This window comes from Macrotis lagotis, chromosome 5, assembly GCF_037893015.1.
Source record: "Macrotis lagotis isolate mMagLag1 chromosome 5, bilby.v1.9.chrom.fasta, whole genome shotgun sequence".
Lineage (NCBI taxonomy): Eukaryota > Metazoa > Chordata > Mammalia > Peramelemorphia > Peramelidae > Macrotis > Macrotis lagotis.
The window spans coordinates 140,479,252-140,494,118 of NC_133662.1; the positions used below are offsets into that span (position 1 = coordinate 140,479,252).

Consider the following 14,867-nt stretch of genomic DNA (forward strand, 5'->3'; position numbering starts at 1 on the left):
TGCTGAGCTGAGGCTGATAACATAAATTTGCAGTGGATCCAGTCAGAAGGGTTGCACGATTTTCTTTACTTTTGTTCAAGCAGCATGGATGCCTACGTTCTAGGCAGAGGATGATGGGAGTCACCCAAGACTGAGGCTTGTCAGGGTACAATCGGCAGTCAGGGACTAGCCTCAAGAGATGAGGACAGTGTGGAGCTAATCTTATTCACCAAAAGGTTAAGATGGAGAAAAGAAGAGTGTAGGGGTGAACTGAGTAGTTGAGGGATTGGAGATTATATGGGAAATAAATAGTACGGTTTCATTTAGGAAGCCAATGATAGGTGGAAAGTTAATTAATTATGGTCAGATTGGGGTTTTTTACAATTCTTGAACACAAACGGTGCATTTCTGGGTGACAGCAATAGATATTTTATTTTTATTCAACAATAGGATTAGCCCACTAATTCTTTTTTGAGGGAGTCCTCTCCCCAACTTTCCTGACATCATGTCCCTTTTACTCTACCTCTCCAGAAAGAAAGTGACTAAGCAACTTTCTACTGCATATAAGGTTTTTTTTTTAACTTTATACTTTGTTTTAGCCTTGTCTCTTGATTTATTGACCTCCAGTCAAAGTGACTGAGGGAGAAGGAATTACTGTCTTGGGAGGATCTCTGCATTGAGGAATTCCCCAACACTTCATGGAGGATACATTCCATCAGGGCAAACAGTAAATATATTGCAACACTCCAGGGGCAAACTTTTCAGGGTGATGTCTGAACCATTAGCCTAAGTCCTAGTTCCTCTATTGTTTCGCACTAATCAATCAGAAACAAAAGAGGATCTTGGATTTAGGCTAATTGTTCAATCAAACCACAGTTCACCACTCCCCACCAATGTATTTACCTTTGGTTGTGAGCCAGAAGGCATTAAAGGCATTTGATAAAATGTAGTATTAAGAAAAGAAGCAACAAAACATTCTTATCATAAATCTAGGGTTCTGTTTCCCCATCTATCTACAGTTAGTTGTTTCAAAAGAACATGGTATGTTCTTTTTACCAACTTTTTTATTTTTTTCTCCCTTGGGGGAAAAGCTGCAGCAAGCCTGACTCTAGGATCAGATTTTTTCTTTCAAAAGTATCAGCTTTGAGATTTCACTTTTTCATAAAAGCCGTAGATTTCAAGCTCTTTAGAAGGAAAAAAAAGGGGCGGCTAGGTGGCGCAGTGGATAGAGCACCTGCTCTGGAGTAAGGAGGACCTGAGTTCAAATGTGACCTCAGACACACTTAATAATTACCTAGCTGTGTGGCCTTGGGCAAGCCACTTAACCCCATTGCCTTGCAAAAAAAAAAAAAGAAGAAAAAAAGCAAGGTGGTTCTAGAGTTGTTGTCCATCAGGTCTCAGTCTTTTCTCTCCATAACTCTGTCTAGTAAGGGGATCAAAAATCTCCTTTCATGTGAACAGATGCTGAGGGAGATAAGCAGTACTAGAAGAACACTGTACACCCTCACAGCCACATGGGGATGATGGTCAACCTTAATGGACTTGCTCATTCCATCAGTGCAATAATCAGTGACAATGTTAAGGTATCTGTGACAGAGAATACCATCTGTATCCAGAGAAAGAACTGTGGGGTTAAAACAAAGACCAAAGACTATTTATTACCTTCAATTAAAAAAAAAGTTTCCTTATGTATTACATAATCTTGCTATCTCTAATATTTTATTTTTTTCCTCAGGGATATGATTTTTCTCTCAACCTATTCAATTTTGATTATTGTATAACATGAAAACAATGCAAAGATTATCAGACTGCCTTCTGTGGGGGGGTAAGGAAGGGAGGGCGGGCAAAAAAATTGTAAAATTCAAAACCTTACAAAAATGATAGGTAGAAACTACTATTGTATATAATTGGAAAACATAAATTTTTTTTAAAAATCTCTTTTTAGCTTAGAATGTTTCAAATATTTCCCACTTTTTATTTCTGAAAACTAGGCTATCTGAAATTAATAATTTAACTATTTGTCTGAAAGCTGCCTAATAACCTCGGGCTTAGGAGAACCTAAAGTTTGAAAATTCCAAATATCTCCTAGTTATCTAATTACTAAGGGAAAAAAAAGCCCAGGGGGCAAGGCATTGCCCCGCCCATCCTACTAAATAGCTTTCCTGGATCCTTGATTGGCAGATGTCCTTTGGCCTAGTCCAAAGAAGTTCTGCCCCTTGTTGTTAAATAGGAATTCAAGATTGGGGGAGGAAACAAGTGAAAGAATTCTGGAAAGACTTCTGGTAGAAGGTAACATTTGAATTGAACTTTGAAAGAAGCTAGGAATTTTCAAAGAGAGAGAGAGAGAGAGAGAAGAGGTAAGGAGGGAGTGAATTTGAGGAAAAAAGGGGAACAAGTGTAAAGGCAAGGAAAGCACACTGGTGATGGAATGACCTTGGTGAGGAATAAGGGTAGTAAATATAACCAGGGAAATTGGCAAAACCAGAGGAAATGGGGAACCAAGGGCAGGAATATAGACTGTTATTGAACATCTGATTATTGTACACAGGATGGGTTATCTATAGTACATTAAAACTGGACTTTTATCTTTTGCCAGTCATGTGTGCTTTTTTTTAAGATTACTTTTAGATTGACCAATCACAGTAGGGTCTCATTATTCTACAGAACTTCACCAGCTGATGCCGTTGACTTGCTTTGTAGTACTCAGTGAACAGAGGGAAAGACACAGCTGCGGATTATTCTCAAAACAAGTAGAATAATGGAATCTATGCTGAATTTACAAACAGAAAATCCCGTGAAAAGAAGCACTCTTAAGAAATATAAAATACTCTCAGGGGTAAGTAGGACCAATAGTTTCTGAATTTTATAATGATTCCTTAATATGATAATGAATTGCATTTTTGTTTTTTGTTATGGGTATTTGCAAATTTGTTCACTTTATTTGACCATTTACATTTATTTATGCCTTTGCACAGCAGTCTTTCCCATTTATGTTCTGGATTGAATCCTACCACACGGCCCAAACCTCTGGGTTTCTTTTTCACCTAAAGAAAAAAAGGATTAAGCAAAAATTTGTCTGGTAAATTAGTCTCTGGCATCAGTGGATCTGGATTAAAATCTCATCTGATAAAATTAACCTCTCCTGGGCTTCAGTTCTCTCATCTATAAAGTGAGTGGAATTGGACTAGGTGAATTTTCTTCTAGCTCCGGATTTATGATCACCCTACAACTTATAGAATAATTCTATAGCAGTAGTTACCTCTCTCTCTGCAGTCAGGGATGAGGTATATATTTTTATTTTGCTTTTCTCCAAGAGAGTCATTGATTACTTCTTTACTCAGGGTTCATTTTACTTGGGATCTCATGCTGCTTTTTTTTCTCTGCCATTATTTACTCCTTACCTATCTGGAAAAATGCCCTGGTATTTCTCTTTGCAATAACTGTAAAATGTATGTTAGCTCTTTTAGCAACATTTTACAAACAGGCTTCAAAAAGCTGGGTTTGTAATTCTAAACAGAGTCCCAGAAAGCTGGCAAAGAAGATGCTTGAGCCACTCTTCAGATGCCAGGGATATTTCACAGAATAAACTGAACTTCAGATTTGTTTATTTTGTAATTACTATTGAGCTCAGAAATTCTTCCTTTAGAGTCCAGAATATAAATCATGTTGCAAAGTCTTGGTGACTCATTCTATGGATGTTTGGAAGGCAAAGTGCTTTGAAAGTCAACTTGTAAAGATATGCTGTCTCCTTACAAGTAAACACTCTTTTCAGTCTTTGGGCAGAATCTATGGCAAGACCTATAAAGGTTCCATTTAAAATTATTCTTATATATGTCATCTGTATGGGAAATATTTTAGTCAGATCAGGGTAGATTTCTAACCAGTGGGTGAGCAATTCCTAACTTGATCTTAACTTTTTGAATCAAGGGGCTTCTGTTATTTATATATATATATATTTCCTGTCTATTTCCATTCCCTTCCCTTGATCTCCCAGTGGAGTATAATTTGTTGCTGTCCAGTTAGTGTAATTTTTACAGCTTGTTCAGAAACTCCGTTAGGTTTCCTGAATATTTGGCAGCAGCTTTGCCAACTTGGGGACCTTTCATTGCTTCTCTTTTTCTAAGGGTCTAATAATAGCAGGGAGACAAACACAACTATTTCTTTCTCAAAGGAGATGAAAAATATAATTTTCTTCTAACAGACTTATTTTGAAATTGTTGAAATTTACCAAAGCAGCCCTCTTGTTTTATTTTTTCCTCAAAGGAAAAGTACTAATCCTCAAGACTATCAATTTTTTAACTCATTTGTTATTTTCCTCTGAAACTTTCTAGCTCCCTTAACCAACTTCTTAAATGTATGTCTCAAATGATAGAAACTCTTGACTCTAATTTGGCTTTTAGTCTGAATACTATTCCTATTCTATGTTCTATTTTAATGTCCTTCACTCTTTTTTTTGTTTTTACAAGGCAGTGGCATTAAGTGACTTGTCCAAGGTCACACAGCTAGGCAATTATTATGTGTCTGAGACTTGAACTCAAGCCCTCCTGACTCCAGGGTCAGTTTTCTATCCAATGTGCCACCTAGCTGCCCTCTATTTTAATGTCTATTAAAATTATATTACTCTTACTGTATGTTCTATTTCAATATCACCTGAGAAATACTCAGTTAACTATTCCTTTTCTCTGAACTTCCCTCCTGAGCAAAGAAATAAATGTAGAGCTCTGTTAGAATCCCTCAGAGATCTGGCCCAGTATCCTTTTAGCACTTAGTGTAGAGAATTAGGAATCCCATGAATGTGTCAGCAGTAAAAATGGACTCATAGGCTTACAGATTTAGATGTAGAAGAACTATAGTGTCCAAAATTTTTAGATAAGAAAATGAGACACAGAAAAGTTAAGTGATTTGCCCAGAGTCACATAGCTAGTAAATGTCATTTGCAAAATTTGAGCACAGGTCTTTCATACTAAGTCCATTGTTTTGCCTGATATACCATTCTACTTCCTTTTTATGTAAAGCACACTCTATTTAAAGTATGTGGATCATACAGTTAGATCATCAATTTACATCTATAAGGGACCTCAGAGGTCATTTAATTCAGCCCTTTCATTGTATAGATCAGGAAAGTGAGCCTTAGAGAGGTTAAATGATTTACATAAGGTAATATCAAACATTAAGCAGGGATTTGGATTTGAACTTGAGTTGTGTTCTGGAAAACCCAGGATTCTAGCTGGCTCTGGAATTCCAGAGATTCAATCAGAGCTAAAATGGGATAAATCCTCTTGAGACTACCCACAACTTTTGGACTGGATCATAGATGTCTTTTAAATTATAAACTTAACAAACATTAACATTTCAATAAAAAGCAAATTAAGAAATTGTCAACTTCTGTTTTATACTTGTACACATTACACCTAATTTTATTTGTACATGTTATACTTAATGTCCCCTTCTGAACTTCCTTCTGCCCTCTACTTTGTATTTCTTTTTAATGGATCTTTAGTTTTTAAATATTACTTGTATTTTCCCCAGGCACACAAATGTCCCTTGTAATCAATAAGTATTGTTAAGCAAAAAAAGCAACATTAAATTATATAATTTTGAATTGAAAGAAATATTAGAGATCACTAATGATGATCCCCTCTCTTTACATATGAAGAAACAGAACTATAGAAGTTAACTGACTTGTTCATTCAACAAATATTTATTGTCTAATATCTGTCTGGCGCTATGCTATTTTGTAATCAACAATTGCTTAGTGATAGAACAGAAGCTCAATTAGCTCTTAAAAACTCCAGTCTAGAGTTCTATTACTCTGCACTACACTTACCCTGTTGCTGATCTTTTCCTGGGAGAAGCTTTGGGTCTAGTGGGATACATGCTGAATTGCCTCTTAGTTCTTAGAAACCTTATAATTGAATTAGACAATACTGTATAGCTTCTTTGTCCTTTATTTTTTAGCTTCCTTGAAGGATAGTGGGTGTGTCTGGCATAGTATTTTTAAAATGTTTTTAATGTCCTGTTTGAGAAGCAACATTGGATGAAAGACCTTGGAGTTGCTGAGAAGTTTTCACACTAAGATCTGCCTATGACCTGGGCATATTCTACGTAATGTTCCAAGCAACTTTCTTCAGGTTTCAGAGGTCCATATACTTTTTTTTTTTGATGACTATTTCAATTTAATTTGATTTCTTTGTAACCCTCTGTATTTTATTGTATGCATTTTAAACATTTTCCTGAGAAGGAGTTCATGGGCTTCAGCAAAGTGCCAAAAGGGTCTATGAATCACATGCAAAAAAGATTAAGAACCCTATAGTGATCATGTATTTTGTATGACTTCATTCACCATTACCTAACAAATTACCTGGTATGTGGCTCACTTTAAGAGTAGGTCCTTTTCAGTTCTAGCCTAGCTCATTTTTTATGTATCAGGTGACTGACAAAAAATATATATATATTCAGTGGAACACATAGGATGTTCCTCTTTTATCCATGATGCACTCGACCCAGAGTTGGAATATGACCTTTTTCTCATAGGATGTGCACTAAGGAAGAGAAATCCCTTGACTGAGAAGGGATATTGAGGTGGAGAATATGTATTATCCTTCAGTTGTTTTTCAGTCATGTCTGATTCTTTGTGATGCCATTTGGAGTTACTTTCTTGGCAGAGATAGTGGCTTGCCATTTCTTTTTTTCCAGTTTGTTTTATAAATGAAGGGTAAATAAGGTTAGCAAATATCTGAGGCCAAATTTGAACTCAGGGAGACTCATCTGCCTGATTTCAGCTTGGTATTTTATCCATTGTACCACCTAGCTGTCCTGTGAATTTGTATTACTTGAAATAATTAATAATTCTCTAACTACCCCTTGTATTGAATTAGTTGAATATAGGAAGGAAATTAAACACAATTTTTTTTAATGGGAATAGAACCAATAGTTCTGCAACAGCTCAAGTAAAGAGAGGCTAAAGATATTTGGAAAAATATAAAATCTAGGTTCAGAAGTTACCCTCTTATACTTGAGTATATGAGCATGGGTAGGCCCTTTGACCTCTCAGCACCTCAATTACCTTATCTGTAAAATAATAAAATTTATACCAACACACAGTATTTTTGTGAAATTCAAATGAAATCATTTATAAAACACTTTATAAGCCTTATATTGCTATACAAGTGCCAGTTTATTTTTAGGTCAGTTAATCCTTTGTTGGACTCATAGGATAATTCATCCTAAATCATTGAAAACAAAGTATGAATTTGTCCCTCTTTTCTATAGCAGGTGTGTCCAAATTGTGCACTGGCCCTGGGGCCCTTGGGGCCCATTCTTGTGGCCTGCTTTTCATTTGTTGTTGTGCCTAGTTGCTGGCATGGGTTGCATTATATTCAACGACTGTGTATTGAATTGTGTATGTAGCCCTTGACCCCCTTGACCGGTTTTATATATCCCCTGTTCAATCCTCTATAGTTTGGACCTGTTATTTCAGTATTTTTTTTTTTTAATGTAACAACCAAGATAGAAAAGTAGACAGAAATAGAAAAGAGAAGACTAGCAAAAGGATACAAGAAAGTTTGTGTTCAAGTAGTTCAGTGTCATCATTTAAGATATAGATTCCTTGTTGATATTTCACATTATCTTAAATTTGTCATATAAATTTGAGGCATTTTCACTTTTTTTTTGGCAAGGCAAATGGGGTTAAGTGACTTGCCCAAGGCCACACAGCTAGGTAATTATTAAGTGTCTGAGGCCGGATTTGAACCCAGGTACTCCTGACTCCAAGGCTGGTGCTGGTGCTTTATCCATTATGCCACCCAGCCGCCCCCATTTTCACTTTCAAATGACAAATTTTGCTATCACAAGAAAGCTTCGTTTAATTTTAGGATCCAAGTAGGGATCTCCCAGGAAATTCTGTTTAGTAAAGCAGATAGCCAATTGTCCATGATTTAGTAGGTTCCTCCAAAGGAGGTGTCTGAAGCACTTTTTTTAGTGATTTGTCTAGGTCACACAGCTACTAAGTGTTTGAAGAAGGATTTGAGCCCAGGTCTTCCTGATTCCATGTCCAGTGCTCTATTTATTATGCCATGAAGTCTCTATTCCCATAAAATACATGAGTCTTCATGTGTATCTTAAATATCATATTTTTGTTTCTCTCTTTTAAGTATATATAATTTGTCAGTTTGTAAGAAGAGTTGTTTTCTTTTTGTTTCAAGCTTCAAAGTGAAAAGAGCCTCTAAATAAACTTTTCTGGATTCTTATGTTTTCTTTCAGGAAGGTGGGTATATTTATAAACTTCCTCTTCATTTAACAATGGACAATAGAAACAGGTTCTTCTTGTTTAAGTAATTGCCACATTTGTGTTATTCTATACTTAAGCTTTATGATAAAAGAATCACCTAATCCCTCTTACCCGCTTCAGTTTTGGACTTGGTTGGATAGGGTAGAGGGAAGAGGAAAAGAGATAAATCTCTACTCTATAACCATCTACTCATAATAACATTAAGTCTAGGAAAAGAGAGACTTTTGTCAGCTGCTTTGATATGATGAACTTAATGTTTGGAAACCTACTGAATTAGCCTGAATGATTAATTTGAATATGGGCAAAAAACCACATCTCTTGGTGAATTATTTGAAAGCCATGCAGGACATCAGTTATCTTGAATTCTCTGTCCTCTGGTGAGTAAGTGAGAATCAGCTGCTTTCTAGAGGGGAGGTGATTTCTTGTTCCTTGATTGACAAATGACCTCTTTCATACAGCAGAATAAGCCACCCGAAGGGAACAAAGGATTAAGCAGTTTTATTCTTTCATTATACCAGAGTATCTTCTTAATACTACTATATATTAATACCACTGATCAAATGTTGTTTTGAATAAAGATATTTAACTTCCTTAAGTTCAGTTTTGGGTCAAACTCAATAGCCATTGAACCAGGCCTGATGATTTGATAGTATAAATTTCCTTTTCCAAAAATGAACTTTCCTTATGTTTCAAGACTAAATATATTTAATAACTATTATGTGAAGGGCCCTGTAACTACAGGATATAGTAAGAACTCTGTTGTTTTGTTAAAGTGAGTTATAACTAGAATATTTACATTGCATAAAGAAGTTATTTCTTCATAAATAGGATCACAAATTTAAAGTGGGAAGGGACCTCAGAGGTCATCTAGTTCTTCATTTGACAGATAAGGAAACCAAGACCTGTCTTGAAAGACTTGAAAATCCTTTGACTCCCCTTTTCATTTTGTCACACTGTTTCCATTTATGTAAGGAAGGTAAAATTAAATGAAATGTAGGTGTTGATAACTTATGAACTGATCAAATTGTTGTGTTCTGGGGTGGGGCGGTCAGATGCCACAGTGGATAGAGCACTGGCCTTGGAATTGGGAAGACTCATCTTCCTGAGTTCAAATGTGGTCTCAGATACTTACTAGCTGTGTTACCTTGAGCAAAGCACTTAATCCTATTCACTTCAGTTTACTCATTGGTCAAATGAGCTGGAGAAGGAAATGGTAAAACTCTCTTTGTCAGGAAAACCCCAGTAGGGTCATAGAGAGTTTGACTTGACTGAAACCAACAATTGCAACAAAAATACTGCATTGTTTATTTTAAGTATTCAGTGAAATAGGATAGATTAAAGTCTTTGATTTTATTGCTTTTTTAAAAAATGTTTTATTTTTTTGTCACAGGTTCTTGGTGTTTTGTTGGTGGTTATATCACTTGGTCTAGGGCTGGGACTTGGATTAAGACCAAAGCAAGGTATGATCTGAAGCTTTCAAGAATCTTTTCACACAGTGTTTTCAAGATCCAAAGCCAGTTGAGGAATCTCACAACATAATTGTATTCTCACAGTGTAATTTTATTTTCTATAAAGATAATTTTCATGGAGTATTCTAAAAAGAAATAGTGATTCAAGAGATTCTATTTTATTCTATTGCAAAACCCTGAACTCAATTAGCCTGCAGCTTTTGAGAGATGACATCTCATAACCAAACACTTTAATCTCAAAATGCAGTTTTGGAAGAGAGGTTGTAAATTCTGTTCCCCTTGAGAAGAGCTCTTCATAAAGGTTAACTATGATCTTTTTGGCCAAACTAATGTCCTTCCCTCCCCATTAATCCTTTCAGATTTCTCTGTTGCATTTGATCTCCGAGTCTGTGGTTCTTAGCTTAACTGGTAGACTATTAAGAATGGATTTCTGAAGCAATTCTGATCAGAAATAATAATGAGAAAGAAAAGCAGTTGCCTTTAAAAACCAAAAAAACTCACATTTTAAAAGAGCATACAAAGAAGATAGAAGTAAAGTACAGCCCTGTTTGAACCATAATGGGAGTTATAAGTTAAAGTTTGTGGCAAATGCTAAGAACATCAAAGAGTATTCTTTTTTAGCTTGATGGTGTTATTAAAATAATGAAAGAATCACTATAGGGTGGTATTCATGCTTTTGTTCATTCATTATATATCTACAATGAAGTTGACACTGTACTAGGCTAAAAACATACATAGACAAAAACAGATACTACCCTCTGGGAGATTATAGTACATGTGGGCAGAAAATTACATATAAAAAATATATCAAGTTGATATAAAAATATATCAAGTTGATATTAAAATAGCTTGGGAGAACTACAAAATAGAGGGCCCTCATGTTAGACTTCCTGTGGGAAGTGGTATTTGAGCTTAGCTTGGAGATGACCAAAGTTGACCCCTCTACATGTGCCTTTGATTCCAAGTCTTCCTATCTTCTCCTTCAGACTGCATCTTAAATCATCCCTCCACTCCTGAATCTTCAACCTTTTCTCAATTGTTTCCTGCCTTCAAATCCATCTCTTCCATATAAAAAAAGCCCAAAACTCCCAATCACTAGATCTTACCATTTCCTCTAATCTTCTCTCTTTTTGGTCAAACCACCTGTAAAAGTAGTTTTCCTTCAGAATGAAAAAAGACCATATCGGAAAGTGATGTCATAACTTGCACATAAGATTGGTTAAAGTGAGGGAGCATTGGGCTAAAACACCATTCTCACTATCCCCTGTGAACCCAGTGTACAAGTTTTTCCCATAAAACCAAGGTTCTTCAATGATACAGTCTTGTCTGATGACAAACTATCAACAGTATGGTAAAACTAACCTGTCTCTAGATGTTCTAATTTTGTGGTGACATATTTTTGGTGGTAGGATAAAGCTAATGTGTCACTGGATGATCTAAGCAAGAGTTCTCTGGATTATTGCTGGAACTGTGATACTAATAATACCCAGACCCCTCTTTTGAGAGGAACACATTTCTCCCAGGGTTCTTGCTGGGTTCTCTGGGATTGGAAGCTTTGTGTTCATCTGCCTCTACTGAATGGAGGATCTGAATCTGACTTCCTTTTGATAGACCAAGGGCAATAGAGGCCTTTGCCATTCTGCACTTTGGATTTCAAAGTCCTTGTTTGCATATGTGCTATAAATAAGTATACATTTATTGAAAATATATCCCCCCCAAAAAAATTTTTAGTGATGGGATTAACAATCAAAAAAAGTTGGAGACCATTACTTTAATTTATGACATTCAAATGGATAGAAAAACTATAGACCTGGTCTGTTAGTACATATCTCAGACTGGGACAAATGATGAACAATGAGTTGAGCTAAACAGGAGGGAGAGAGAGAGAACAGGCTGAATTTGAATTGCCTTTGAGAAATATTACAATAGTTTACTGTCTTTTTAATATCAGAATTCTTTCAGTAATGAGAGATGGCTTCAAATTGTGAAAAATATTAATCTCTAAAAAATCAGAGTTGCAATTGACACAGAGGGCAATGCAGAAACTTAGGATGGATAGATGTAGGTTGCAGTATATTGTGAATCATAGATTTAATGGTGGAGAGAACTTCAGAGGTCATTCAAATCTAAACCCATACAGAACTGAAAAAATGAAGTAGTAAATGTCATAGATAATAAGTAGAATAGAGATTCAGATACTGATTCCTGAACTTCAAATCCAATCCTCTATACCACTGTACAGAGGGACTTCAATGACAACTGAAAGCACAAGAGTGAAGTTATCCTCTAATAAAGAGTATTGAGAAAAGAGATAGTCGGGAACAAGAACTTGAATGAAAAATCTATCTGGGAGCAGATTGAGGAGTCATTAAAGAAATAAAGAGAAATTACTTTCTCTTAGTAAGAGTCCCAGAAATGCGAAGAGTCATAGAAAGCCAAGGGCAGAAAGAATTTTAAGAAGGAGAAAATGGTTAACTGTCATTAAGTCAAAGGATCTTCAAACTGGAAGGGTTCAGAAGTATAATAGTCTATCTATACTTATTGAAGGTATGCTTTATCTTTATTATCAAAGAGAAGCAATGATTTCACCAAAGAGATGTCTTGATTTTGCAGATGAATTGGATCTAAGTGAGGTTGAACTGCACAAAGTCATCAGCCACATATCAGTTTATCTGAAGTTATGTCCATTCAATGATGTAAGGGGCTAGGTAAGAATTGAGACAGAAGTTAGTCCAAATTATCCCAAAGATATTAGTCTGGGAAGACTCTGAATTTTTGACTATTTACACTCATTCTAAACCACAAAAACCTAAAAGGTGAATCACAAAGGTTTGGGCTGGACCTATTATTGATTTTTCAAGAAGTCAGCTTGATAAATTGACCTTAGTTAGTAATCATGCTAACCTTTCACAATTCTGCACTAGAATTCACCTTTGATGTTCATTGTACTTTTGAGTGCATATGAGACTGGGCATATTCTGAGTATAGACTGGTTATCAAGAGGATGCAGTCTGAGCAGAGAGTGGATTATGATAAAATGATATCTAGTAATTGAATCAAAAAGAAGAGAAGGGTAAAAGAGAGGGACTGGACTTATGATTTCACATAGAGCGCTCCTAAGATGCAGCCTGATCTTTTTATCTATAATTTGTAGTCTTCAAGTTGCCTAGAATGTTGAGAGATTAAATGAGTTGCCTACAGTCATACAGTTATTATATGTAAGAGACAGACTTTAAACCTAGTTCTTTCTGGTTCCTCTGCTAGTTCTCCATCCACTATGCTGTGCTACTTCTCACAAAAAAGGGGAGAAAAATAAGAGAGAAATGCACAGGGATACATATAGATCTTGTGGAATGATAAGTGAAATTAGGTAAATTAAGTGATTTAAATGAAAATGGTTAGCAGCAGACAGAGCAACCTGATGTAAAGCATCACTAAGAAATAAAACTGCTTGAAAAGGACCCTGGTCCAACTTTTAACCTTAGAGGGTGAGAATCACAAATTTCAAACAGCATCATGATTTCAAGTCAAAGAGAAATTTTGTCTAGATGTTCAGTGTGGAAAGTTGTTCAGTGTGGAAAAATGTTCAGTGTGGAAAGAACATAATGGAGTTCATGAAAAACATTTTCATATTTAGCTAAAACTTCACTCACTAGTAGAGATATACTGGTAGATGGGAGAATCAGGAAATTAGACATTATCTACTATCATTAAATTTTGTTTTAAAATATGATTCTTAAACTGTAAAATACCAAAAGAATGAAATTCTCCAACTTTCCCTGTCTATTTTTTTTTTGCTACAATGGATAATTTTCCTTTTTTTTTTTTTTTAAGATGAAGCAGTTTTCCAAATCTAGGTCTTTTTGGATTGGATTTAGTGCATATGTGTTTGCACATAATTTGAATGATTTAAAGGTCACTTGCATGGCAGATGGCATATTACAACATCATGGGAATATAAAAGCTTAATTCCTGAGGTCAGTTTTGTCTTCTTATTGACTTGCTGTTTTAAGATTACTTAACTGGAAACTTGCCAGTTTCAATGCTCTGAACAGAAATAATAAAGAAAAAAGTTGAAGTGATAGTCATTATTTGACTTTTATTTTGACCACAAAGCTTTCAGAGATGTGTTTTCCAGTAGAATCCCATTGTGATGGTTCAATCATTAAGACAAAAGTTGAGAAACATTTCAGGTCAAGTCTTTTTTTCCCAGAGAAAACTATGCTCATGGAAAGACCAATATACTGCAGTTCATCTTTAGAGGTTGGGATGGGAAATATGTTGTATTTATAGTCTCATAGTAATAATACTTTAAAGAAGCCTATATGTAATCATGAATGACCTTGACCAAGAATCTTCCCTTTTTTTTTTTTTTTGGCAAGACAATGTGGTTAAGTGACTTGCCCGAGGTCACACAGCTAGGCAATTATTAAGTGTCTGAGGCTGATTTGAACTCAGGTCCTCCTGACTCCAGGGCCAGTGCTCTATCCACTGTGCCATTTAGCTACCCAATCTTTCTCTCTTTTTGCCTTACTTTCTTCACTTGTAAAATGAGGGAGCTAAACTAGACCAGGGGATTTTAATCTTTTCTGAAGTCATAGATCCCCCTGGATAGGCTGGTGAAACTTAAGGATTCATATCAAAATCTTTTTTAAATAATTGAAAGAAATTCCAAATTTCAATTAGATGTTAATGAAAATAAATATGTATTTTTCCCCATCTAAATTCACAGACTTACTGAAATTTTATCAGCCCATGAATCCCAGATTAAAAATCTCTAGATAAAGAGGATCTTGTGGTATCATTCAACCCTTAATTCTCTCATCTCAAAACACTTCTTAGACCTCTTATACATTTATATAATTTTAGAATTTGAATTTTACTTATTTGTGTATGTGACTTAGAAGCCTACTAGATTGTGAGAGGGCAAAGTCTTTGATTCATATTTATAGTTTTCAGTGCAGCATAGGTGTCACTGTAAATAGCAAATGTCTATGGAATGAATACATGAAATCTCATTTGAATATTGTATTTCCTCTTGTGAAAGTGCATTTCTTTGGCTCATAGTTTCTGTTATTCAAAGAATTAAAAGACCTTTATTTGCATTTGAAGTTGGTCTTGCCAAACTA

General features: G+C 35.4%; 1 protein-coding gene and 1 long non-coding RNA gene across 5 annotated transcripts in view; one reads left to right on the top strand and one right to left on the bottom strand.

The window, feature by feature from the left end:
- Positions 1 to 5,884, bottom strand: part of LOC141487962 (uncharacterized) — a 30,997-nt gene extending 25,113 nt beyond the window's left edge. The window contains exon 1 of the long non-coding RNA XR_012468548.1: positions 5,807 to 5,884. This is a non-coding gene — a long non-coding RNA (uncharacterized LOC141487962). The remainder of the gene's footprint in view (positions 1 to 5,806) is intronic.
- Positions 2,178 to 14,867, top strand: part of ENPP3 (ectonucleotide pyrophosphatase/phosphodiesterase 3) — a 111,886-nt gene continuing 99,196 nt past the window's right edge. Inside the window, exons 1-3 of one of the 4 annotated variants that reach the window (XM_074187599.1) lie at positions 2,178 to 2,268; positions 2,644 to 2,815; positions 9,660 to 9,729. In XM_074187599.1, coding sequence (XP_074043700.1) covers positions 2,738 to 2,815; positions 9,660 to 9,729 — 148 coding nt within the window. In that variant the 5' untranslated portion in view covers positions 2,178 to 2,268; positions 2,644 to 2,737. Of the gene's footprint in view, positions 2,337 to 2,643; positions 2,816 to 9,659; positions 9,730 to 14,867 lie in introns of all 4 variants that reach the window. The other 3 variants (XM_074187601.1, XM_074187598.1, XM_074187600.1) reach the window with 3 other exon arrangements.